This window comes from Thamnophis sirtalis, unplaced genomic scaffold (assembly GCF_051295495.1).
Source record: "Thamnophis sirtalis isolate CommonGarterSnake01/CBP01778 unplaced genomic scaffold, rThaSir2_p1.2 scaffold_2, whole genome shotgun sequence".
NCBI lineage: Eukaryota > Metazoa > Chordata > Lepidosauria > Squamata > Natricidae > Thamnophis > Thamnophis sirtalis.
In genome coordinates, this window is record NW_028261382.1 from 169,947,488 (window position 1) to 169,975,027 (window position 27,540).

General features: G+C 39.0%; 1 protein-coding gene across 5 annotated transcripts in view; it reads right to left on the reverse strand.

Annotated features, from left to right (window-relative positions):
- PHACTR1 (phosphatase and actin regulator 1) overlaps positions 1-27,540 on the reverse strand; it is a 299,830-nt gene that overhangs the window by 36,865 nt on the left and 235,425 nt on the right. For 3 of the 5 annotated variants that reach the window (XM_087707455.1, XM_087707458.1, XM_087707454.1), the window contains 3 exons: positions 16,659-16,739; positions 13,128-13,295; positions 9,532-9,738 (listed from right to left, as the gene is read on the reverse strand). In XM_087707455.1, coding sequence (XP_087563581.1) covers positions 9,532-9,738; positions 13,128-13,295; positions 16,659-16,739 — 456 coding nt within the window. The remainder of the gene's footprint in view (positions 1-9,531; positions 9,739-13,127; positions 13,296-16,658; positions 16,740-27,540) is intronic. The other 2 variants (XM_087707457.1, XM_087707456.1) reach the window with 1 other exon arrangement.

Here is a 27,540-nt window from a genome sequence, read left to right on the forward strand (position 1 = left end):
GAGGTGATTGTACTCAGCTGGTGGTCATCAGGCTCCTCTCCAGAGTATAAAAAGCTACTTGTGCACACGGCCCTCTTTGTAGAAGTCAATGCAGGAATTTAATGTCGGAGGACAATACTGTGAGCTTGGCAGGCTGGATTGCTGCCAAGCCTTATCTGTGTTTATTGCTGCCTGAGTTTGTCTGAGTTGCTGCCAAGGTCCTTAGCTGTTTGTTATGCTTGGCTTTCAGCCACCGAGGTGTTGGTGTCTTACTATTAAAGTACATTCCAGTTAAGCTTGTCTCGGCATTCGTTACTGGACGGAAGAGGGGGTCAGAACACATATGCATCTATAAAGAACATCTGAAGAGACTCAAAGAGGAATAAGCAAGAAATCCAATTTCTTCCTTTCCCTGGCTAACATACAATTCTTCATATATTACCTGTGGGAAAAGAAACAATGATCCCCTCCTGATTCCTATGAGTTTCATTAAGACTAGAAAAAAAAATCACTAATTTTACTAAGATCAAACTTAGCTTCCGTATGCTTTGCACACTAATATATTTTGGTATGTTTTAGAGTCACTTAAATGACATGGACACCACAGCAGAAATGAGGTTGGATGCAGGATCCAGACTGCCAATAATTCTCGTTGGATTAAAGAGATGTCTTGAGAGAATACTCAGGTATTCCAGACAACTGGTTTTTTTGTGAATCAACATAGCAATAGCAGTTAGACTTATATACCGCTCCATAGGGCTTTCAGCCCTCTCTAAGCGGTTTACAGAGTCAGCATATTGCCCCCAACAACAATCCGGGTCCTCATTTTACCCACCTCCGAAGGATGGAAGGCTGAGTCAACCTTGACCCAGTGAGATTTGAACAGCCGAACTGCAGAACTGCAGTCAGCTGAAGTAGCCTGCAGTGCTGCATTTAACCACTGCGCCACCTGGGCTCCTAGCAGAAATGGATATTTTTGTAGCTGCTTGCAATCAGCTGGGAATTGTGGGTTTTATCATGCTCTGAGCCATTAATACAGCCTTTTTAAAGAAGTCAAAAGTTTAACCAAGCCTCATCTTTTAATACTCCTTGGGAGTTTTAACATTTGTTTTTAAATTATTTTCTAAAGAGTGAAAATCTTTCAGAACTGCAAGCTTTGTATTTGCTGGGTCAGTCCCTCTTTAATCCTTTCAAAAAGAAGAAAATACGTGTGTTTCCAGCTCTGTAAGATTTTATTTTCTGTAAAAGGCACAAAATGATGACTATAGTGTTGTTTTTGGAAAGTATTTAAACGCCAGAAATTTGTATAAAATTGATTTAATGAAAGACTTGGAAGCTAACTAAAATGTCTTCTCTTGTGGGAATTTTTCAATTTAAAAAATTGATGATAAAGGAGGCTTTGAAGGGTAATCACTAGAAAGCACTAGAGGTTACGTTAAAGGAAATTCAGATTTGTGGACTCAAGAACTGTGTGAGCTACTTAACCTTATGTTTCAAACAAAAAGTATTAACGGGAATTAAATTTCTTGGAATAAAATTGAAAAGGATATAGAGGAATCAAAAATTATAATCTCCAGGAAAGAAATGGATTTACAAATGGAGGATGATTCAAAAAACAAAAGTGGGTATCAAAAAGATGTGGATTACTCATTTAAATTGGACTATCAGAGAATTACCAGAGAGGCTACACTGAAATTGCAAATGGACTTTAAGAGAAGAGAGAAAGATAAAGGGTTTTTAGAAAATGTGTTGAGATATGGAATGAAGATGCATTTGGTAATACCTTAAAGATACAGTCAGAAATTGTTAATGCTGAATATACTTGCAGGAGATGAAGGGAGACATTTTTTCATATGGTTTCTTTTTCTTTTCTCTTCTCTTGCCTTTTTGGGGGGAATTCTGCACTTTTTAAAAAAAAACATTCTTTTTAATGTATTTTGTATTAGGTTTTTGTATCTGCTTTATCTGTTTAATATAATCCTTACTAATTTTTTTAAAAAAAGAATAGTAAATAACATACCAATATGCATATTTATATTTTTAAAAATAGTGAATTTTTATGGCATTAAAAAAAGTTGGTAGACCTAGTTAGTAATAATTGGATGGAATAGATATTTCTGAATGAATTCTTGCAAACCTGACAGATTGCAGCCTGATTCTTTTATCTTTAGTTTTAATACACTGCATTTATGTATTTATATTATGGTAAAAATGTAAAAAAATATGCTGTGATTGTTGTTTAAACATGAAGCAAGAATCTACAACAACAATTTATTATTACAGTCTTAGATCAGCAACCATTACAAATAAAAGTACTCAGTATATATACACTTAAAACTTCTAGTATAAATAACAACTAAAAGCTATAACAAAATCCAGTGTCAATTATACATGGTCTGACTATACAATAGTTGCAATTCCTAAACTATATGGCCCATTGTAGGTTCAACGCAGGGGTGGGTTTCAACCGGTTCGCGGCAGTCCCCGCGAACCGGTTGGTCGGCGAACCCGGAAGTAAGTAACTTCCGGGAACGGCGAAGGGCCCACCGGCCCGTCCACGCTCCTTACCCGGTTTTGACGAGTTCTGCGCTTCTACGCATGTGCAGGACGCATACAGCGTCTGCACGATCCTCCAGGAGCAGCTGGAGCATCGCACAGACGCTAGTATGCATGCGTGCACTGCGCACGTGCACGAGGACGCCACCGGCCCCGTTCCAACCGAACCGGTTGGAACGGGGCGAGAAACCCACCCCTGGTTCAACGCTAAATGGGAAGTGGCTAAGCAATGCAAAGGGTTTGCCACAATTGTTATATAACATCACTATGATGGATAAGACACGTGTTTGCGACGAATCCCCAGTGCTCTTGCACAGAATCTAGCCACCTGCTCTATAGTTATGGACTGTTCATCCTTAAGCAGCCACTGGAAATAGGTAGTGGAATCAAGAATCTGAATTTTCCTTGGCTCTTGCACCAATTACCTCCACTAGACCGATTAGATCCCACAGATTAGGCCTCCTCCGAATTCCATCCGCCGGCCAGTGTCGACTGGCGACTACTCGGAGGAGAGCCTTCTCTGTGGCTGCTCCGACCCTCTGGAACGAACTCCCCGTGGAGATTTGAACCCTCACCACCCTCCAGGCCTTCCGCAAAACCCTTAAAACCTGGCTGTTCCGACAGGCCTGGGGCTAAAGAACTGTTGCCCCCGTCTCAAATTGGTATGACTGTTGTGTTTTAATCATGCATTGTTTTTTATGTCGTTTTAAATTCTTGTTTGTATCCCCCTTCCCTGGTTGAGTTGTGAGCCGCCCTGAGTCCCCTTCGGGGGAAAAGGGCGGCATATAAATAAAATCAACATTCAACATTCAACATTCAACATTTATTTTTTACTGAATGATGGTCCAATTGTTGAAACAAATCCTTAGGGTTTTGCTACAACATGCTAAATGAACACTGCCATACAATCAGGGCAGAGAGAGATGCTTATGAAGGCCTGCGTGGCCTAACATTTGAGGTTAAGCTGCTCTTCTCTCCTGCCTTGGAGTAGGCTGTCTCATCAAAAGTGTTAAAGGAGGTAAAACACTGACTGGTTTCTGTATGCACAAAGGAAAATACTACTCCTGTCCTTGCCTCAAGCATGAAAATGCCTTGAGCTGCCTTTGCGTAAGAAAATATAGCTATGCTCCAACTCATAGATTTCAGCATCTTTCAGAACAAGAGTACACAATCACAGCTTCAGGGTAGCGTGCCGTTTTCCAAAAAGCTTCCACGTTATTTTTAACCGAAATGCATTAATGCGGCAGCAGAAAGGGAAAGACAAATATGTGATTAACCACAGCTAATTTTCGATTAAATTTAAAAGCAAAAGCAAAGTGTATGAATTTTTCAGAAATCATAATGTGATGGCAACAACGAGAAGAGAAACCAGATATTAGATTAAAGGGAAATTATTTTTCTATATTAAATGTTCACTCTCAAACAGATGAAACCCGCCAGTTTCCGCCAGCCCCTCCTTCATCAAGATATATGGTGGCTTCTACAAATCAAGAACAAACTGTCCATCACAACTTGCTACTGGTTATGTTATGTCTAAACAAAACCTAAATTTATTGAGAATTGAGATTGTTTTTCATTTTCATTGTGAGTTTCTCTTAAAATGCAATCCAAATGTGACATTTTCGTTCTGGAAAGAAGGATGTGCTGGAATTCACTGCTCATTTCAAGACTTTCTGCAGGGCAACATAACAATCCATAATTCCAGCATGAACAACACCTTTGGATTGATGATCCATACAACCTGAATTATAAGCATATTTATTGGCAAATAAGAGTTTTGATTTCATCAAGGCCTAAATTATCCCATATATTCAAATTCAGTTATATATAAAATTAAATTCATTGTCCCATTTCCCCTATAGATCAGGGGTCTCCAACCTTGGCAACTTTAAGCCTGGCGGACTTCAACTCCCAGAATTCCCCAGCAGTGCCTGGGGAATTCTGGGAGTTGAGGTCCGCCAGGCTTAAAGTTGTCAAGCTTGGAGACCCCTGATCTATAGATCACCTTCAGGTGGGAAGGAGCCAAGAACAGGCGGAAAGGTAATATTTAACCCTTAAGCAATTTCTCAACCATTATTTTTCCTGCAAGAAATATACTTGCAGGAAAATATGTATCTAATATGTATCTAAGAACATAAATACAGGTAGTCCCCAACTTACAAACAGAACTGAGCCCAAAATTTCTGTTGCCAAGTGAGACATTTTTTAAGTCAGTTGCCCCATTTTGCGACTTGTCTGGCCATGGTTGTTAATTGAATCACTGTTAGTTGTTAAGTTAGTAATACAGTTTTTAAGTGAATCTGGCTTCTCCATTGGCTTTGCGTGTCAGAAGGTCACAAAAGGGGTTTACATGATCCTGGGAAACTGCAACCGTCATAAATATGAGTCAGTTGCCAAATGTCCACATTTTGATTATGTGACCATGGGGTGCTGCAGTGGTCGGAAGTGTGAAGAATGTTTTTCCAGTGCTGTTGTAACTTTGTACAATCACTAAATGAACCTCTGTAAGTCAAGGACTATCTGTAGGTATGAAGCTGCTTGAATGTAAATAGGCAAGGAATGAGAGGGGAAACTCTATCTATTGGAAAGCACTACCTCTTAGAGAAAGAAATACACTACACTACACTACACTACACTACACTACAATACAATACAATACAATAGAAGAGTTGGAAGGGACCTTGGAGGTCTTCTAGTCCAACCCCCTGCTTAGGCAGGAAACCCTACACCACTTGAGACAAATGGATAGCCAACATCTTCTTAAAAACTTCCAGTGTTGGGGCATTCACAACTTCTGTTCAACTGATTAATTGTTCTAACTGTCAGGAAATTTCTCCTCAGTTCTACGTTGCTTCTCTCCTTGATTAGTTTCCACCCATTGCTTCTTGTTCTGCCCTCAGGTGCTTTGGAGAATAGTTTGACTCCCTCATCTTTGTGGCAACCCCTGAGATATTGGAACACTGCTATCATGTCTCCCCTGGTCCTTCTTTTCATTAAACTAGACATACCCAGTTCCTGCAACCGTTCTTCATATGTTTTAGTCTCCAGTCCCCTAATCATACTCCGAATACTGGAGATATTTCTTAATTTCACAGTGGAGACACTTAACCATAGTTTAACTGGGAAACTTGAGCACCCTAGACCAAACCAAATCCAAAAACACTAGAAAATTCCTGGAAGCCTGGCACTCAGGCAAATTGGCCATCGACAGCACATAGACACAAACAACATCTACATGCTATTCAAAAGAGACAGTCAAAAAGTCAAAAAGGAAACTAAAAGAGTAAAACACCTACTCACCAGTAACCAACACCCAGATAAGCAGAAATTAACACCAAATTTAACAGTAGACCAATAATCAAGAAGCAAACAAACTGCCAAACAAGCTAACAGTAAACAACAGTGACAGGGCACTGACTGGGCAAGCCACTTGAGTATAAAATGAGAGCAAACTCCACTCCTTACTAGCACTGATGATGTTACCTAGTTTGGTAATGAAACATCTGCAAGAAAACAATCAGAAAGCACCAAGGACCCCACAACTCTGGGCATAATATTACATAAAACTGCATTCAACAACATGCTTTCTGGTTTCCAAATTGCAATAGATTTACATAAATCTTCATTCATTTCATGTTATTAAGGACATTCATTCATAAAACTAAATCTGAAGAAAGTTATATTAGAGGGGTGATTATCTGGACAGGAAAAAATCCAGGAAAAAAAAATCCTTGCTACTATCTAATTATTTTCTGGATTTCTGCAGCCCATAAATGGTAGGCTTAATTAGTAACGTATAAATCTCTGCCACTGATTTTGAAGTGGCCATCCTTGTACAAAGGACTTTCAAAGGGACACTCTATCCTGAATCTCATGAATTATATAACCCATCCAGAAATTCAGTTCTGTTCATTTGGGTTTCAGAGGAGACAATAATTGCATGTTGCCCCATAGATAGTAATTAATTCAGCACTAATGTGAAGTTTTTGTGTTACCACCTATCAAGTTTTTTTTTCAAGAGATTGGTGTGCTTATTTTGAATACATTCGAGTTCTAATTAAATTATCCCTACCAGCATATTTTTCTCCCTTTAAACTCATCATTTACAACCTAAAACACCCTCTAACCCAGCAAAGGAAAATGAACTATGTGTCTGATGACAAGTTGGCTAGGAGCAGGAAGACAAGGAATTAGAAGCTTCAAATTGATCTTTAGATGATTTCTAATTGATCAGAACAGGCAAAGTAAGGACATGAAAGTCAGTTCTGCTAATAATGTCATTTTACAATTTCATGTTCTTGCCATCAGCTCAGAGGTGGGTTCCTACCAGTTCACACCTATTCGGTAGAACCGGTTCGTCAAATCTACCAAACCAGTTAGAAGAGGTTCCACCAGTGGACCCGGAAAGCAGGCCACACCTACAGAAGAGGTTCCAAATTTTTTTGAAACCCACCACTGGTCCTTGGATATGATTATTCTACACTATCATGCTCATATTTATAAAACTCGGTGCCTCTGTGAAAGGTAAGGATGACTACTGCGTTTGTGGTGCAATCAGAACATTGCGTGTGTTGAAGTTGTTTTAACGCAAACCAAAGATGCCTTTTAAAAAACAAGTTTACATCCTATTCTTATGCATGCCAGTGCTGTGTGTGAGGTAATTTAAGGTGGTTCTGACAAGTGTCATCGGCATCTTCATATCCGGTCACATGGGCGTCAAGCCACTCCCATCCGGTCACATGGGTGGCAAGCCACTCCCACAAAGGAGGCCACACCCACAGAAGTAGGTTCGAACAATTTTTGAAACCCACCACTGCATCAGCTCTTGTAGCAGTGAACAATACTTATGAAGTCATGTCTTCACATTGCAGCTAAATAGTAAAAGTCCTTGATCTTCCTTCCAAAATCCAAAATTTAAAACCTCTAGTATCTCATGCATTGCGCTGCATTTCACAAACAAAAGAGCTGGTTAGAAAAAAGACCTTTCCTTTTCAACACAGGATGAATCGTATAAACTATGATTTCACCTCTCAAACCTGTGGTTTGATGGCAAATTATGATGAACTCCACTTCTGCTGATTTGAAAAACTAAGAACAAGTGAAAATTACTGACGTACTGAGCTACTGAGAGTTTTGCAGCAATAACAACAAAAAAACAAACCCCTAACTCAAAGTTTCTACAAAGTTTCTATTTTATGCTGAAAAGAAAAAAACGAGAAAAACATTTGTCAGTTTTATCTCGAGCTTATTTTGTCTAGATTACCAAAATGTTTTATATAGCCATAAAGGTAATATGTCAAGTAAGTAAAGCTTACAAGACTTAATATTTCAGAATTTAGGAAATAAGCCGAAAAGTCCTTCTCACTGAACAAAACCATGCAAAAATGAACTGTGCAGCATTCACATATAGCACATTGAAATAGTAGCTGGAACAAAGTAATCACAGCTCTTCCAGAGTATTGTGAAGCAGAGACGTTTGGTGTTAATAGAGATCCTGAGGGGACAAAATGGAAAGGAGATATATGGAAGTCCTCACTTGAAGCCAGGTTTAAAAAGTTTATAAGGCCCCAACTGAAACGAGATGTTGAAGGATCTAAAACTCATTTAATCAGGTCACATTATTTTGCCTTCTCGTTCAAAAGCTCTGGAGTCTGATCATTCTTCTAGTACATTTGGGGCAGAAGACCAACCAACCAAGTAATTAGAAAGCAAGGAAAACACAGAAATATGTGAAGAAGGACAACAGTTCAAATAAACCTCTACAATAGGCTGGAAACAGAGTAGAGAAATGGTGGAAGACATACGTAAAAGAGATAACAAATAAAGGCAAGCAACAGTGAAATTCCCATTGACACATAAATAGAAGTGAATGAAATCTAAAAGATATTATAATTAATAATAGGGTTTTTTTTAAAAAAAAGAGCAATCAGCTCTTGCAACAACTACACAGTAAGAAAAAAAACATGCATGAGTGAGATTTAAGGTCCCATTATTTATTTCCCATGAGCTATAAGGGGAACTCCAGTTCCTTAAGACAAACCTGTACGTTTTTGGAAGAAGCTGGAGTAAACATAGAGCCATTAAACCAGGGGTGGGTTCCTCCCAGTTCTAACCTCTTCTATAGGAGAGGTTCCACAAATCTACAATGCCATTTAGAACCGGTTCCAGCTCCCTCCCCCCCGTCCGCACATCATCAAGATGAAGAGCGAGAGGAGGAATTCTGGGAGTTGAAGTCCACAAGTCTTAAAGCTGTCAACTTTGAACACCCCTGGGGGTCTTTTTCTAAAGGGTTAGGGGTGCAAGGGTCTTGTAACTTGACAGCTTTAAGACTTGCACACTTCGATGGCAGAGTTCCTGAGCCAACATGACTGGAGGAGGAATTCTGGGAGTTGAAGTCCACAAGTCTTAAAGCTGTCAACTTTGAACACCCCTGGGTTTTTTTTTCCTAAAGGGTTAGGGGTGCAAGGGCCTTGTAACTTGACAGCTTTAAGACTTGCGTGCTTCAAATGCCAGAGTTTCTGAGCCAACATTTTGGTTGCTAAGCAAGAGCGTTGTTAAGTGAGTTTCACCACATTTTACAAGTTGGCCACTCCCACCCAGTCACGTGGCCGGCAAGCCACTCCCACCCAGTCACATGGCTGGCAAGCCACTCCCACCTGGTCACATGGCTGGCAAGCCACTCCCACAAAGCAGGCCACACCTACAGAAGAGGTTCTAAAATATTTTGAAACCCACCACTGCATTAAACCGACATTTGATTGAAATAGACTCCAGCTAACGCTGGGAAATGTTTTCTTCTCTGCTCTTAATAGCCACGTGTTCTCATGCATTTGCAAATTGGTAACCCAGGTATTCTAAAGAAAGATGCAAAAACAGCAGAGAGGCCTACGTGACCGTGTCATGAAGAAAATAAGGTTTTGTCTAGAGACGTGAGGAAAAGTGCATTATTTTTTTTCAGGGGAGGGCAGCACAAACCAAACAGGAACATTTACTTACCAGCTAAATGGTTGGCAATCTTGGTAATGGGCTTAGGAGGCAGGGCAGGGGGTTGTTTGAGCAGGGAAAGCTGCTTCACTGGGGTGTCTTCGTGATCTCCAGAGAAAGCAGCAGGTTTTTTAGGGGGGAGTAGCAAGACGGGCTTAGATGTAGGCTCTTGAGGGAGGTGGATTCCAGATTCACTGGACGTGGGACTCTCTTCAGACACTGGAGGACACAACCACAGGACAGACGCAACAAGGTTACAAGCAAAGCAGCAGCAGAAAGAGCAAAGGCAGCAGAGCAATGCAGATTTAAAGATGTAAGTAGGCATATTTTACTCAGACGCACAAAGAAAGGAGGAAGGAAAAAAAACGAGAGAGAGAGAAATTCTGGTGCTTTCACTACAGACTTACACTCGTGCATCCCTCACTAGCAACAATCTAGGGACAATTTCTCTGGCTCTTTTTCTTCTTCTCAGCTTGCTTCTCCTGAAGTCAACTGACTACATACCACAACTGGTAAGTACCACGTTGGTATTATTTTTAGAATCCTTACAGTGCCTTCAGTATTCCTTTTTCTAAAGTCCACGGATTATTCAGAATGTAAAAAAAAAACTCTTCACAGAAGTATTTAACAAGTTTTTTTTAATTTTTATAATGAGGTCTTTCCCACTGACCAGACTTGCAAAATATCCTGTATGTTGCAAAGGATTTTGAGATATTTTGTTAGGTATATATTACTTGTCCTCAAAGGCTGCAGACTGTGGTAGAATATTTCCCTCATGACTGCATATCTCACAGAAAGACAAGAAGCACAGATGTTTCAAAAGGGGATTCCTGTTATAATTGTTCTTCAGTGAGTCAGTGAGTCAGTGAGTCAGTGAGTCAGTGAGTCAGTCAGTCAGTCAGTCAGTCAGTCAGTCAGTCAGTCAGTCTGTCTGTCTGTCTGTCTGTCTGTCTGTCTGTCTGTCTGTCTGTCTGTCTGTCTGTCTATCTATCTATCTATCTATCTATCTATCTATCTATCTATCTATCTATCTATCTATCTATCTATCTATCATCTATCTACCCTATCTCTCTCTACCAGCTCTACGTCTGTCTGTCTGCCTGTCTGTCTGTCTGTCTACTTTTCTATATCTACCTACCTACCTACCTACCTACCTATTATCTATCTATCTATCTATCTATCTATCTATCTATCTATCTATCTATCTATCTATCTATCTATCTACCTACCTACCTACCTACCTACCTATCTATCTATCTATCTATCTACCCTATCTCTCTCTACCATCCCTACGTCTGCCTGTCTGTCTACTTTTCTATACCTACCTACCTACCTACCTACCTACCTACCTACCTACCTACCTACCTTCCATCCATCCATCCATCCATCCATCCATCCATCCATCCATCCATCCATCCATCTATCTATCTATCTATCTATCTATCTATCTATCTATCTATCTATCTATCTATCTATCTACCCTATCTCTCTCTCTACCATCTCTACGTCTGTCTGTCTGTCTGTCTATTTTTCTACATCTATCTACCTACCTACCTAGCTAGCTAGCTATCATCTATCTATCTATCTATCTATCTATCTATCTATCTATCTATCTATCTATCTATCTATCTATCTATCATCTATCTATCTATCTATCTATCTATGTTCTATTTATCTTCCTTCTCTCTCTACCATCTCTACGTCTGTCTGTCTGTCTACTTTTCTATATCTACCTACCTACCTACCTACCTACCTACCTACCTACCTACCTACCTACCTACCTACCTACCCACCTATCATCCATCCATCCATCCATCTATCACCAGGTTTCCAATTCTTTTAAAAGTTATCATCATTATTCTGTCCTGTTAAATAATCTTCAGATACATAATTTTATCCTAAAAAACCAAGACTATTTCTGCTTGGATATTGGTAGTGAAAGCCTTCATTTCTCTTTTCAAATTCAGGATAATATTAATACATTGAAAAACTCATTGCTTTTTTGGCTTTAGCTGAACAACCTAAGCTGTACAGCTATTGCCAAAGACCAGCATGTCTTGTCAAGTCATTATAAGCATTGATTTGAAAAGAATAAACCCCACTAAATTAGAAAACAACCGAATTTGCCCTTTGTTTCATAAACACATCAAAATCCCTTTTCACTACATGGTACGTTGTCACCTCTATATATTGAAAGAGAGAGACAGAGAGAGAAAGAAAGAGACAGAGATGATGATAATATTTCACTGATGACATAAGCTAAACTTTGAGCTTGTTCATAAATATTCCAATATTTTTTTTTTGCTGGAATTCTTCCATCATGAAATGAGTTTTCTGTATTGAAACTAGATCAATGGAAAGACAACATTAAAGTACTAGTATACAAACATGGCTACTGTGTCGGATTTACATTCCATATATTTCTGTTGTCTATGGAAAGTCTGTCAGCCAACTTTTAAAAACAATAATCCTTTCCTGCTCTTCTATGCCCTGCTTCTTGCAAATATTTCCATGCTGTTCAGCCATCGTACTAAGAAACAATAGCAATAGCAATAGCAGTTAGACTTATATACCGCTTCATAGGGCTTTCAGCCCTCTCTAAGCGGTTTACAGAGTCAGCCTCTCTTGCCCCCAATAACAATCCGGGTCCTCATTTTACTCACCTCGGAAGGATGGAAGGCTGAGTCAACCCTGAGCCGGTGAGATTTGAACAGCCGAACTGCAGAACTGCAGTCAGCTGAAGTGGCCTGCAGTGCTGCATTTAACCACTGCACCACCTCGGCTCCCTAACAGCGATGTCACTGATTTCTTTGCAGATACTTAATTCTATTTAGAGCTTTCTAGTGGAGTGATCAACACTACAACTAACCGCAGTAGATTCTACAAATTAGACTTTGGAAAAAATAAATTGGTGTACTGTACTCTTTTAGTTTCCCAACCTGATTCAATTCAGAAGGATTTGGAGCTCAGCTCCCTGAACTGTGTCCCCCACTCCAAAAAAAAAAAAGTTTAGCCTTCTTTTTTTCCTTAATCTAAAACCTTTTCTTTATGTGTGGTTCAGTAGGGTTCTGTTCTTCTTTTCTTTCCGATTGTAAACAATTATTTCAAATTTAGTTCATATAAACATATGCCACCATTAAAACAAAAGTAATAGTAACTTGTTTTGGCAAGTTAGTTCACTAAAGAATAATGTACTGTGGAAACTTACCCACTAACATTGACAAACCTTTAAATGTTAATTCTTCATATTTATTAACTGAATTAGAGACTATTCATACAGATAAGATATAATCTAGAATTCTATCAGTCTGGATATATTACTACTAAAGTATTAAGGAAATCACTGCATTTTTTTATTCTGGAGAACGAGTTTGGTGTAATGGTTAATGTTACTGGGCCAGAAACCAGGATGTTCTGGTCTTGCCTTAGGCACAAATCCAGAGGGATGATTTTGGGCAGATCACATTCTTTCAACCGTAGAAAAAAAGACAATGGCAAGCCAATTTTGGGAAAAAAGTTGCTGATAAAACTGCTTGTCCATGTAATCCCCAGGAGTACCAAACGATTCTTTCTAAATCATGTGGCTCATGATGGAATTGAAAAGCTACCTGTTCCATCCATGATGTCTGGATTCGGGAGTACTTCATAACTACAGGAATCTCCAGATATTGAACACGGCTCCAGTTCAGATAGGGCTTGCAGTGATAGTTGGCTGGAACTCAACGCCTGTCCATTCTCCAATGACCCCTCTTCGTTCTGTATAGAAAGCTCTCCATCTAAAAGAAAGCACGATAGCATGAGAGAAAGATAATAACTGCAGTTGAAAAATCAATGCTCTTTAATAAAGAGGTTGATTGGAAAAATGGGTCCCCCCTACCCCTCCTTTGCCTCATGTATTTTAACTGCAAACAACAGATTCCATAGAGGGGAAAAAACCTTAATACGGAATAGAATAAACCTCGTTATCCAAGTTATACCTTGTCTAATATAAATATATTGTTGCTTCGGATGTATTTGTAAAAATGATAATTGGCTGTTGGAACATTATAATGTAATGAAGGAAAGACACTGGAACAGAATTGTTTAGTGTGTACCTGTGGTGGGTTTCAAAAATTGTTCGAACCTACTCTGTGGGTGTGGCCTCCTTTGTGGGAGTGGCTTGCCGCCCATATGACCGGATGGGAGTGGCTTGCTGCCATGTGACCAGATATGAAGATGCCGACGACATTTGTCAGAACCACCTTAAATTACCTCACACACAGCACTGGCATGCATAAGAATATGATGTAAACTTGTTTTTTAAAAGGCATCTTTGGTTTGCGTTAAAACAACTTCAACACACGCAATGTTCTGATTGCACCACAAACGCAGTAGTCATCCTTACCTTTCACAGAGGCATTGAGTTTTATAAATATGAGCATGATAGTGTAGAATAATCATATCCAAGGACCAGTGGTGGGTTTCAAAAATTTTTGGAATCTCTTCTGTAGGTGTGGCCTGCTTTCCGGGTCCACTGGTGGAACCTCTTCTAACTGGTTCGGTAGATTTGATGAACCGGTTCTACCGAATAGGTGCGAACTGGTAGGAACCCACCTCTGGTGTGTACTTGGCATTGAGCTTCTTAGAGCAGGGCCCCTAGGGCTAATTTCCCTGTATGCTCAACACCCACCCTCCATCTTGTTTCAGGTTTTGAGTGCAATATTGGTCCCACTTGAACTCTTCCATACAATAATCTACAGACTGGAACATAGTATGTTCTGATTTGCAAGTTTTGGCACATCTCCTGCACAGGTTCTTGACTGGTGCATCAGAACAGAATGCTCGAGACACCCTTGTTTCATTTCATTTCCATTGAAAGTCTCTATTAGCTCATAAATTCACATTTATGAAGTCTTGGGGAAAATCTTGGAACTGATATCAATATTATGTAAACACAAACAGAAAACACTGCTCAATTAATGACAATTAATTATAATGGATTTAAATGACATTATAATTAATCAATTACAAGAAACAACGTGCAACTAATCAGAGAATTGTCTAAAACTAATCTGCCCTTGTTTGGACCAATGAAAATACAAGCTAGAAATTGCCCAGTCTTCATTAATTATAAATCCAGATCTATAAACAGCAGCAATTTGGTTTCCCCAAAGTTCTAATACTTCCTTAGAGTTTTGGGAATTTTTGATTTTTATGATCGATATGAATATCTTTGCTTTTGAATTAGCTAGGAAACTTCTTTCTTTTTGTTTGTTTGTGTGTGTTTGTGTGTTTGCTATCCAAGGATTTGCCATTACAGGCAATGATTGAATGTTGCTTCAAGGGAGAGCTCCCTTTTCCCAGCCTTTTTTTTTTCAGAAGGAAAGGAGACTACAATCTACCCAACTTCAAAGGTTTTTTTTTGAAAGAGAGAGTGAGTTTGGAAATGTTGTTGGATGGAAATTCTCCTAAGCAGGTTGAACTTAGAGGGACTTAAGTTTTAGATAAACTTCCTTAAGTTTATCTTAAGTTGATGAGTTCCCCTCCCCTCTCGACTTGTATGGTTGTGTGATTCTTGGTTATTTTAATTACTTGTATTCTGTTCTATGTTCCCCTTTTCCCCTTTTGAGTTGTTCGCCGCCTTGAGTCCCTCCCGGAGAAGGGCGGCATACAAATAATAAAATTCAATTCAATTCAATTCACTTCTCTCCCAGGCCTGAATTGAATCAATGATACTTGTATTCAACCAAACATGCACCTGATTGTGCTGTCTGGTAAAAGAAAAATGGTAAAACCAATCATAATTGTATTACTGCCTTCCATTTGTAAAAGATATATAAAATAACAATACAAAATGCATCAGCTGAGAACTGCTAAGTCAAATGAACTGAATATTGGTAAGTCAAATGAAAGACATTTGAACTGCATATATAAATGTTAAATTTGAATACTGCGTAGTCTCTTCATTAATATTTCACTGAACAGAAGGACTTAAGATCAAGCTGCTTGCTGTCATCTGTTGAGTTAGATGGTTGGAAAGGATACAAGAGATGAAAAAAAAAACCTAAATAACTTTGATCTATTTTTAACCAAACAGCAATCTCGCAACTATACAGAACAAATTACTCTAAAGTGTTGTGTTTTTCTTTAACGGGCTTAGAAAAAAAAGTTTCCCTTTTTTAGTGCGGTATTCTAGTTCTAAATTTATTATTCATTTTTCATGAAATGATCTGTTAATTGCTTTTATTTACTGATGTATTTCTGGGCTTCAAAATTGGGCTCAAAGAATCATACAGTTAAAAGAGTCTTTATAATTTAGCACCACAAAAAGCCATGGTAGATACAACCCAGATGTTTTTTTTTTGCTTACGTCACAAATGTTATTTTCAGACAATAAAGTAGGCTTCCAATTAGTAACCATTTTAGGTTGTTACTATCTTCTTCTTCTTCTTTTAGTAAATACTTAAATTCCACCAACAAAAAGGTTGAACTGGGACACAGTTGATGAGAAGGAAGATTTGAGTCTCATTTCTAAGCAGAACTGGAGGGGAATGCTAGATTGTTATGTCCACCTATATTTCCCTTGGTGTCACAACTGATTTTTGATGTTGTTGTGTGGCTTGATCTGTTTTCAGAAGACTGGAGATCGCTTGTGCTAAAAACTGGTAATCCATTTTATGAAGAATGTCCTAAGATTTCATTTTCATTTGGTGTTATAGGGACTGATTTTTCAGGTGACTTCTTAATAGCCTCAGGAATTGGGTACCTCAAAAAGGAATCCAATTTATAAGCATCTAACATCCATCTTTTCACAATGGAATGTTTAATCTGAATATTTTGTAACACTGAATATGAAACTTGAATATGATTTTATTGTCTCTATGACTGCCCTTTCTTGTAAAAATGCGAGCCTCTCTCTTTTAATGCTATAAAATATGGATAATTGAGCTAGAAAATATTCCAATACCAATCAAACAATATTTTAATATAAAAGCTGCTCCTGAGCGCATTTGAATTTATTTATCAGTAGTTGGAGTCCAGCTATTATAAAAATCCAGATCTAAGTCCTGGACTTGCTACAAGAAATGATTGCAAAAACAGATAACATTATCCACGCCCTCCCAATCAATTCCCACTGTGAGTTGAACAGTGTTTCTTACCTTTATCAAATATTTCCTTCAGAACTCCTCTCTTGATAAGTTCCTCTCTGCTTTGCCTCATTGATATTTTTCTTTCAAGCGCTAACAAAAAGAAAGAAAATACAAGTCAAAATAATGATCTCAAAAAATATTAGGGAACAATTGTTTTCATTGAAATACTTGTATAATCCTGAAGACTTAAATAAACCCACATCATTGAAATGTTCTAACATCTTCTATTTTGGCCAATATTTTCAACTTTACAAACAGGTATCTGCCCTTATTGTCCTCCCATTTATTGTTTTTACATCTGACTTTAATGTGAAGATTTCTGATTGGTGTGGTGATAAGATGAATTTATGAATTTCCAAGGAGATCATCTGATCTTTTGATTGCTTGATTGCTTAATTAGTAAGCAGAAAACTTCTTTTTGTTTTTCTTTGCCTAAATTACAGCTTTGTGGTTTCATTAGATTAATTATGGGTTTGAAATAAGGAAGACAGGGTTTGAAAACAGGAATCACTTCCTCCTCTTCAGAGGGACAGCAGCTCCTTCAGACTGTTGAAGAACAGCTGAAAGATTGGTGATGAATTTATTCCTGATTCAAAATGAAAAGAACACAGAGAAAAATCTAACCACTTTAAAGTCTCTCTCCCATAGATCATGGAATTTTTTAATAGAATAACTGAATTTACACATATTTATCTGTGAATTAAAACTTTTTGGACCTAAAACAAAACAGTCAAAAAACATTGCAGTTGAATTTTTTATTAATCAATTCAATTGAGACAAAAGTTGCTCATCTTAGTGAGGAAAAAGACCTGATAAATTATTAGATTCTCAACTGAAACTGCATTAACAATAACACAGTAATATTATTTTGATTACCAAGAAAAGACAAATAATTCAGCATGAATGATTCTATTTTGATAAACAAATTAATAATAAATCACTTCTAATTTTTAAGGGTTAAATTTCCAATAGTGAGAAAATTAGCAGAAAGGAAATCATTAAGAAGAATTATTCATTATTATTATTATTATTATTATTATTATTATTATTATTATTAATAATAATAATAATAATAATAATAATAATAATATGGTTCTTCTGAACACAAATAAGAAGCTGCTTATGTCTATCTATTCAGGAACAAATAGGCTTTGGTGTTTTTTTAAAAAATTAACTGGCTTTGACCAGCATTTTTTCTATAATATCTTGATTTCTCTTCCAATCATCACTTCGCCCCTTCTATTTCTCAAGGAAGATCTTGATTAACTCATATAGTGCACCTGATCTTGGAATTTCTGCACTGTTTTAATAAGGGCACTCTAAGAATAAAATTTCAGCTGGAGTTATTATATGCTAATGATATTTTATATATTACTGATCATTATGAATATTTTATGTCAAAATTTATTAATATTGTGTAATAACACCTATTCTTCCCAAATAGATCAGAAGGGAAAAAATGACCAATTTCCACTTTCTGGTCTATTTTATTGTAAAACTACATTAATGGACTCTTGCAAGCCTGAAAGAACAAATGTCTCACTGTCTCCTTTACAGCCTGAAAAACTTGTATCTCTCTCTCTCTGTGTGTGTATGTGTGTGTGTGTGTGTGTGTGTGTGTGTGTGTGTGTGTGTGTGTGTTCCTTCTCAGCGTCTTTCTATGCCTATTATTCAGCTGCAGGCTATGCCTTCTCTTATTTGACCATTCCATAGGCAGTATTTCTTTGCCTTGTCTCTCAAGATCTTACTCACATACAATTACCCCAGGTTATTCAATTCAATACAGAATGTCTGAAATGTTGGAAATGCGAATCAATACACGGAACATATTACCATTTATGGTAGACCTGTGTGGAGGCTAAAAATTTTTTGGAAAAGGATCAAAAATTGGCTGGAGGCAATAACAGGGGTTAAAATTGAATGGAAACCTGAAGTTTTTTTTAAATTAGGAATAATGTCTGCAAAATACAAAAAAGAAATCCAGTATTTAATACAACATATAATTACGGCGGCAAGGATTGCCTTTGCCCAGAAATGGAAAAACAAATTAATTCCAAGCAAAGATGAAATAATAAGAAAGGTTATGGATTGTCCACTGAAATGGACAAACTAACTAAAGAAATCCAGGGAAAAGAAGAATCAGAATTCTACCAGATATGGGATAAATGGTATAGGTGGATGGAGGAAAGAAACAAGAATCAATGAAGGAATATAACAAAACTCAAAAAATAATAGTTATGAGTAAAATAAGTTAAGAATGGTGAAATCCAAATGAAATACAATAGAAGGGGAAATAATATAAGGTGAGTGGTATCGATTGATAATTGCTATTAGAAAGAACAGGAAGCTCCTGTTCGTATTGTATTGTGTAAATGTGGTGTACGTCTAAGTTTTGTGTGTGTGTATTTTACATGTTTGTTAATTAAAAAAAGGAAAAAAAAGAGAATGTCTGAAATATGTTCTATGACCTCTGGATATCCAGAGGAATTATGGTGAACTTTTGAAGAAAACTCTGAAAAAGTGGAATCGGTGACTGTGCCAAATAGCAAGGAACTGATGAGCGAATTGGTTCCATGGAACCTCTCAGGATAAAGAGAGGATGAAAAAAAATCCCACTTGTGTTCTGGACCGTTGCTCCACATGTGCAGACCTCAAGACAGTGGCTTTTTGCCAATTTGAGCACCGAGAGATGACATGATTAGCCATCTTGCTTGCAACAATAATGGAGCCTTTTACAGCACACTATGTTAGCAAACTTCACTTTGTAATCAACTCATTAACTAATTAACTGTTGTGGCCCAGCAGGAGCCATTGGAGCTGCCCCCAGACTCCGACAGCGAAGGGTCCTATGAGTCGGCTCGGGAGGATGTGGAGGACCCTGGACAGGGTTCCGACTCCGAGCAGGGCGCAGAGAGGCTGGTTGGCCACCAAAAGGCACCTGAGCCTTGGACCAGTGGGGAGGAGGCAAGGGAGAGTGAGCCGGACGCCACTAGTGAGTTGTTCCTGGATGCACGCCATCGAAGAGCTAATAGGCGTCAGGAACAGTCGCGCAGTTACAGGAGGTAATTGCACTCAGCTGGTGGTCATTAGGCTCCTCTCCAGACTATAAAAAGACTACTTGTGCACATGCCCCTCTTTGCAGAAGTCAACACAGGATCGAATGTCGGAGAACATTGTTATGAGCTTGGCAGGATGGATTGCTGCCAAGCCTTATCTGTGTTTATTGCTGCCCAAGCTTGTCTGTGCCGGTTTGCTGCCAAGGACCTGTCTGTCTGTTAATTAAATGCCGCAACCTATCTTTGGCTCAGAGTGTGCCTTGGTGTGGAACGAGGGGGGGTCAGAACAATTAACTATTTCCAAGATATGAAAGACCTTTAGAATGACAACTTTGGAAATGCTAAATGCGTCTATCTTTAATCCTGAATGAAAGAACATTTTAATTGTAAAGGTAAGATTTAAAGAATCTGAAATAAGTAGCAATCATGCAAAAATCACTATAGTTATATTATCTAGTAGTCCCTCTGATATGTTGGCAGAGACTTGGTTTATTTTTCATTACAACAAAAATTCTACTATGATTCTAGTATTAACAGCAACAAGATATATTTAAAAAGTCTTGGACAGAAATCAAAGGTTGATCATTATTCACACCATAAACTTACATTTTAGGACAATCATAGTTTGAAACTTCCATGTAAATTAGAGGAGTTAATTACGAATAGACAAGGCACTTACATATATGATATGGCATTGTTCTGGTTGGCTTTCAAATCCATATATTTGTTAATATGGTTTGGGGAACATTAATATGACTTGAAGATTTGAATGCGATTTTGAATTATATATTTAAAAGTGGGATTTTTCATCATATGAAAAACTATGGATTTATCAGACAGGAGCTAGAACAAGAATGCAGACTTGCCGAAATGACCTAGGAAAACTCTCTTAGCAGCAGGGCTGAGCTTTGCAGAGGTAGCAGGAGAGAAGCTTTGCTTCTATCAACATGATTTGAGGGTGCTTTTCAAATGCTTTTCTGGCCTTAATAGAAGTTGATTGATTTTATTTGATTTTATTATATTTATATGCTGCCCTTTTCCCCCGAAGGGGACTCAGGGCGGCTCACAATTCAAATCGGGGAAGGGGGATACAGACAGAAAATAAAAGACGAAACATAACAATACATAATTTAAAAACACACAACAGTCATACCATTCGAGACGGGGGCAACAGCTCTTTAGCCCCAGGCCTGTCGGAACAGCCAGGTTTTAAGGGCTTTGCGGAAGGCCTGGAGGGTGGTGAGGGTTCGAATCTCCACGGGGAGTTCGTTCCAGAGGGTCGGAGCAGCCACAGAGAAGGCTCTCCTCCGGGTAGTCGCCAGTCGGCACTGGCCGGCGGATGGAATTTGGAGGAGGCCTAATCTGTGGGATCTAATCGGTCTAGTGGAGGTGATTGGCAGCAGGCGGTCTCTCAAGTACCCAGGTCCAATACCATGAAGGGCTTTATAAGTGACGACTAGCACCTTGAAGTTTCCTTTCCTGAGGGGCTGAATTTTAAAAGAGAATTTTTCAAATCGCCACTTTTTGTGATTCTGTAGTTACGCTTTGTATAATTTTTATTTCATAGGAAAAAGTCTATACAATAATTGTCAATTTCCCCTCAGGCATTAAATGTCAAATAAGGTCACAGTTTAGTTGTTACTGTAGTATATACACTGTACCTACTGGTGCCAGCTCACATCAAAGGATTTTAAAAAAAAAAAATATCTGTGACCTTTTCTGAAATTTGCAAATCTCTTTATTTCCTGTTCATTGCAAGAGATAATTACACCTGCTGTTCAAAGGATTTCTTAAGATGTCAGGCCTGCTGAATCTATCACTGAAGTATTGAGTCCCACTGAGAAACAGGTGCAACTGTGATTCTGTCAGGCATCAATAGCGATTTTGATTTCTCGTTCTTTTGTCAAGAAAACCAGCACCACACATATCATCTAAATTGAGCGTGGGATAGTAGTGCCATGAATAACTCCTTTTAGCACTCTTAAAAGTCTTTTACAATGTTATTGTCTCATTGTCCGCCCTAAAGTTTAACCAATCCAACCATGTTTCATTGCCTTGGCCATTTTTTAATTACTTCATATCAACATGCAATAGCTCTCCAGCCTGATTCTGCTGCTCTTCATATGATTTTGCTTCCTTCATTTGATTCTAGTAAATATTTACCCAAACAGAACTTCGAAGCGAAACATCCATGCCGATACTTTTCTACACCAATGTCCAGAATTATAGGTGACCTCAGAAAAAGCCAGATTTTTTGTCAGAACAATGGTTAGATTTCAGAACAATGGTTAGAGAAACTCAAGGAAATGCAAATCAGTAGCATCTGAGCGATGCCTAGAAACCTTAGCTAAAAGAGGGAAATGCATTGAGAGACTTCAAATTAGGAACATATAGATCTTTCATAAATTGAAAATCTGTTTAAGAAGAAAGTATTTTCTTGAAAAGCGAAATCTTTAGATTGGATAGAAATTCCAGAATGAATTATGCATTGGCAAACTGAAAAGGGATATTGGATTATATTATTTCCTGATAAAACAAAAGATGTTTATCCATAAGACACAAAAGAAAGTCATTTTAACTAAACCTGGTCAGGCTTAAAGGTCAACCAAAATAAAAGGGAGTGGGTAGGCCATCTATACTCCAAGTGTTTTTTCCTTTTTTTTGGTGAGAAATCACAAGCATGTCTTTGAGATCTCTCTCAATTTGTAGCAGTGCCATCATTCACAGGAAGCCAGATGGATGACATTTTCTACTGAGGGCTGGAGATTACCATCTCTATTACAGCCACCGGAACTATGCCATTGTGGTTGGAAGGAGACATGATAACAGATTTGGAATTGTAGCTGAAAATGACAATGTACCTCTAGTTTTCCTTTCTCTGCTCTTAACCCATAATAGGAACATGTAACATAATTTTCTACAGGAAGTAGATTTTTTTTTCTACTTCAAGGAATTGTTCAATTCCATCTTCTTCTTATTAGCTTGTACAGTGGGGCACAAAATGTGGCAATATCACAATCTTTTTTTTCCAGAAACAGATGTATGATAAAGAAGTCACAAATATTAACACTAGGTTTTGTTGTACATTGTAATAACAATATGGATTCCCAGGAAGGAGAAGGGGCATTCCAGAGGAGTAGGAGCAGGGGTGGGTTTCAACTGGTTCGCGGCGGTCCCTGCGATCCGGTTGGTCGCCGAACCCGGAAGTAAGTAACTTCCGGGAACGGCGAAGGCCACCCCCGCGCCCGCGCCCCTGCGCGCGCCCGCTCCTTACCCGGTTTTGCCGAATTCTGCGCTTCCACGCATGCGCAGGACGCATACAGCGCCTGCGCGATCCTCCAGGAGCAGCTGGAGCATCACACAGACGCTAGTATGCATGCGCGCGCCGCGCACGTGCAAGCGCGTACCGCCAGCCTCGTTCCAACCGAACCGGTTGGAACGGGGCGAGAAACCCACCCCTGAGTAGGAGGCAACTCATCCATGATCATGGACATGATCCATGATCTTATGTGTGGGAGAAAGAGGATGAAGGCAGTTCCTCCCAAATTCATTGTTGATGCAGTGCTCAATTTGGGAAGATTTTGTCTATACACGTGAAACAATAAGTATGAAAGAATTGACACATGTCATTCATGGTTTTGAGCCATTCTGTGATGAGAAGGCTGTGCAATTGTTTGGCTAGTCCTGCCTTATGCTGACCTCCATTGAGCTTAGAATAATGCTGCATCGATCAATTTCACCAACTGTTTCATTGTAGTTAACTTACTTTTTGTCAATCAAGATTTCTGGTGAGATATAAAGACCCGAAGATATCCCTGATAAATGGGGATGACATTACTGCTGAAACCTGTAGCTGCAGGCAGGATCTGGGCCGGAAAAGAGATCTTCAGTTTGCCCACTTATTTGTGTCAACTAAGCTTCAAACCTAGTGAATAGATTTCCCCATGCATCCAGATTTCAAAGTCATCCATCAGTGTCAATGTAGATTTCTTTCATTTGCAATTTCCACCAGCAAACTTGTGTATATCTAACCAAATGTTCCAGGCATACAGAGAAAAAAAATCATTGCCATTGACACTGTGACCAGATCAGTGGTGGGTTTCAAAAAATTTTCGAACCTACTCTGTGGGTGTGGCCTCCTTTGTGGGAGTGGCTTGCCGGCCATGTGACCTGGTAGGAGTGGCTTGCCGGCCATGTGTTTTCTTTCTCTCTCTCTCTCTCTCTCTCTCTCTCTCTCTCTCTCTCTCTCTCTCCTTCCTTTTGTCTCTCTGTCCCTTTTTCCTTTTTTTCTTTCATCTCTCTCTCACTTTTTCTTTCTTTTTTTCTTTTTTTATTTCTTTCTTTCTTCCTTTCTCTTTCTCTCTCTGTGTGAATCTGTGTGTGTGTGTGTGTGTGAGAGAGAGAGAGAGAGAGAGTGGTGGGTTTCAAAACTTTTTGGAACCTCTTCTGTAGGTGTGGCCTGCTTTCTGGTGGAACCTCTTCTAACCGGTTCGGTAGATTTGACGAACCGGTTCTACCGAACTGGTGTGAACTGGTAGGAACCCACCTCTGGACCAGATGAGAGAATTATCAAATTAAAATAAACAAAACAACAAAGATATAACAAAAGAAAGTAAGAATGAGCAAACATCATGACAATGTGATGAATTGCTTACAAAACCCATTTCAGTTATTTTCACATTTCCATTAATAGATATTTCTATCAAGGAAGAAGGAAAACATAGAAAGGACAGGTTGCATTTAAAAAAGAGAAATCTAATCTGAGTTTCAAACAGGTGTGGAACAAGGTGAGAAACATCATATTTTACTTGGTTGAATAGCAAGAACATTATGTCTTTAATCAGTAGTTCTTAACTGCAAAGCAAGCCACATTAGGATGTTCTAAAAATAGCTATCCCAATCATATCCCCTGGATTAATCTCAATGAGGGGTATCAGGCCACCTGGAAAATTCAGATACTCAATAGACAGCAGCAGAGGTTTTCTGCTAATTTCCCACTATCAAGTAATCCTCCAGCCTACACATCCCCTATCTGGTGATCTTACCAATGGCCCAAATAATACAGAACAGCTTCAAGCCACAATTTGGGTCCTTTACATCAGCACAGATTTAATGCTGCATCTTAGAAGTCAGTGTCGTAATCTGAAAGTAAAGTGGGATTTACTTTTAAGTAGGCATATTTAAAATTACGCTGCAGGTAACTGATAAGCCTAATTGACTCCTAGAGATCTTCCAATACATAAAATATTAGACTGTCTATCTCAGTGGTGGGTTCCGGATTCCATTCCAACCGGTACGGTTGGAACTGCTCCAGTGTCACCCACATGGATGCATGCAGTGCGCGCATGCGTCGTGCTTGCCTGCGACACTTCCGCAAGCCTCTGCAACGCTCCAGCTGCTTGACAGAGTGTCGTGCAGTCGCCATACGTGCCATGTGTGTGCACAGAAGCGCCAAAGGCTTAAAGCACAGGTAAGGAGCTCAGGCGGAAGGGCAGGCCCTCCAGAGCACCGGAACGGAACGGTACCCGGTACTCCGGGCAGGCTCCGGTACACAACAATAGCAATAGCAATAGCAGTAAGACTTACATACCGCTTCATAGGGCTTTCAGCCCTCTCTAAGCGGTTTACAGATACAATACAGCATATCGCCCCCAACAACAATCCGGGTCCTCATTTTACCCACCTCAGAAGGATGGAAGGCTGAGTCAACCTTGAGCCGGTGAGATTTGAACAGCCGAACTGCAGAACTGCAGTCAGCTGAAGTAGCCTGCAGTGCTGCATTTAACCACTGTGCCACCTTGGTAGACCCACCACTGGTCTACCTCTACCTCTCACCAAGCTTAAATCTAGGAAACCAATTTGGAATAACACACCACAGTCTTGCAACATAGATGAAAAATGGCAATTAAGATGGGTGACTTTTAATAACTATAACAAAACAGATCACACAGATCCAATGAAACCACTTCCAGGAATGCAGTTGCCTCCCAAAATATGGAGCCACCTGAATAGAATCAGGACAGGCCATGTCAGAACTAAGGCAAAGTGGGGAATGGCCGGAAGTGAGCTATGTCATTGCACTGGAGAAAACTATAACACATATAAAAGAAATAAGAATGTCTCCTAAGGAAATGTCAAGGCACCTGGGATGATCCCATTTCAGGCACACTAGAAGCACTTAGATAGCTAGCTTCCTTAGATATCGATTTATAACATCTATCCCTTTGCGATTCTATGGCTCCATATTATGGTGATCTATAGAGAAGTATACAGAGGGCCAATATTATGGTTTCAATTTAATATATTATCTCCTATATTCTATTGTCCATTTATACACACACACAAACAAACAGACACAAACAGTGCCTGCCTGCCTGCCCACCTGCCTCTATCTATCTATCTATCTATCTATCTATCTATCTATCTATCTATCTATCTATCTATCTATCTATCTATCTATCTATCTATCATCTATATCATCTATATCATCTATATCTTCTATCTATCTATCTATCATCTATCTATCTATCTATCTATCTATCTATCTATCTATCTATCTATCTATCTATCTATCTATCTATCTATCTATCTATCATCTATATCATCTATCTATCTTTAAATTATTTAAATCCCACCACTGCACCAGACCTTTATTTGTCAACCATCTCTGGGGATTCAAATAAATAATGCATTTTTTAAAAATTGGCACTTTTCAAGTACGAAGTGCAATGACATCTTCAGAACTCTACTGCTCACTGATTTGAATATCACATCCTGGTAACATAAAATGGAAATAAACCTTGTAATGGTACGCTACTGTATTTTACTTTACGCTGTTGCTAATTATTATTGATTGTAATATGACAGAAGTGTAGGAACTGAAGAGCCAATGTGGTTAAAAAAAAAGAAAGAGGACATCTGGCCCAGTTCCCCAACTAGGCAAAAGGAACAGCTGTTTCATAAAGTTTGATTACTATTTCACTGTAGGGCTCTGCAAATGCTCAAAATGGATATATTGAAGAAACTGGCAAGAACCATTCTCAGTGATCTTTGAGCATTCTTGGAAGACTGGAATAGAAGCAAATATTACTCTCATCCAGTGGTGGGATTCAAATAATTTACCAACCAGTTCTCTCTCCTAATGACCATCTGGGTAGGCGGGGCTCAGTGGTCATGTGATCATGTGGGCGTGGCCAAGTCAATGTCACTCAGGTCGATGGGCACTTCGCCTTAGTTGTTACAATGGTGATAAGGGTTAACTGGAGAGGCAGTTTCTGTAAGCAAGGCAATAAAGATTAGGCTAGAAACAACACCAGAATGTTTCCTTCCTGCTTTCCTTACAGGATTAGCCCTGTAAAGTGGGAAAACCCAAAATGGGATTTCCTCCAACAACCGGTTCTCTGAACTGCTTAGAAAGTTACCAACCGGTTTCCCGAATAGGTGGGAACTGGCTGAATCCCACCACTGCTCTCATCTCCAAAAAAGGGAAGAAAGAAGACTGAAACTACAGACTTTTCAACTTGTCTTTGAATGGCACAAGTAGAGGATAGGGAGACCCTGGTTTGGTGGTGGCATATTTGAAAAAAAGAAATCTAGTATCCTTATTGACACAAGTTAAATTTCGAGCCAGTGGTGTTATGCAGCTGTTGAAAAGGCAAATCCTATCTCTGCAGGAAGAACATATATCACAGTTTCTTTCAAACAAAACTGGAAATGAAATAATTATCAGAATGGAGAATGTCTTTTGATTTTGCGTTCTTCAATAAAAGGCAACCATATAGTTAACTGTTGTGGCCCAGCAGGTGCCGTTGGAGCTGCCACCAGACTCCGACTGC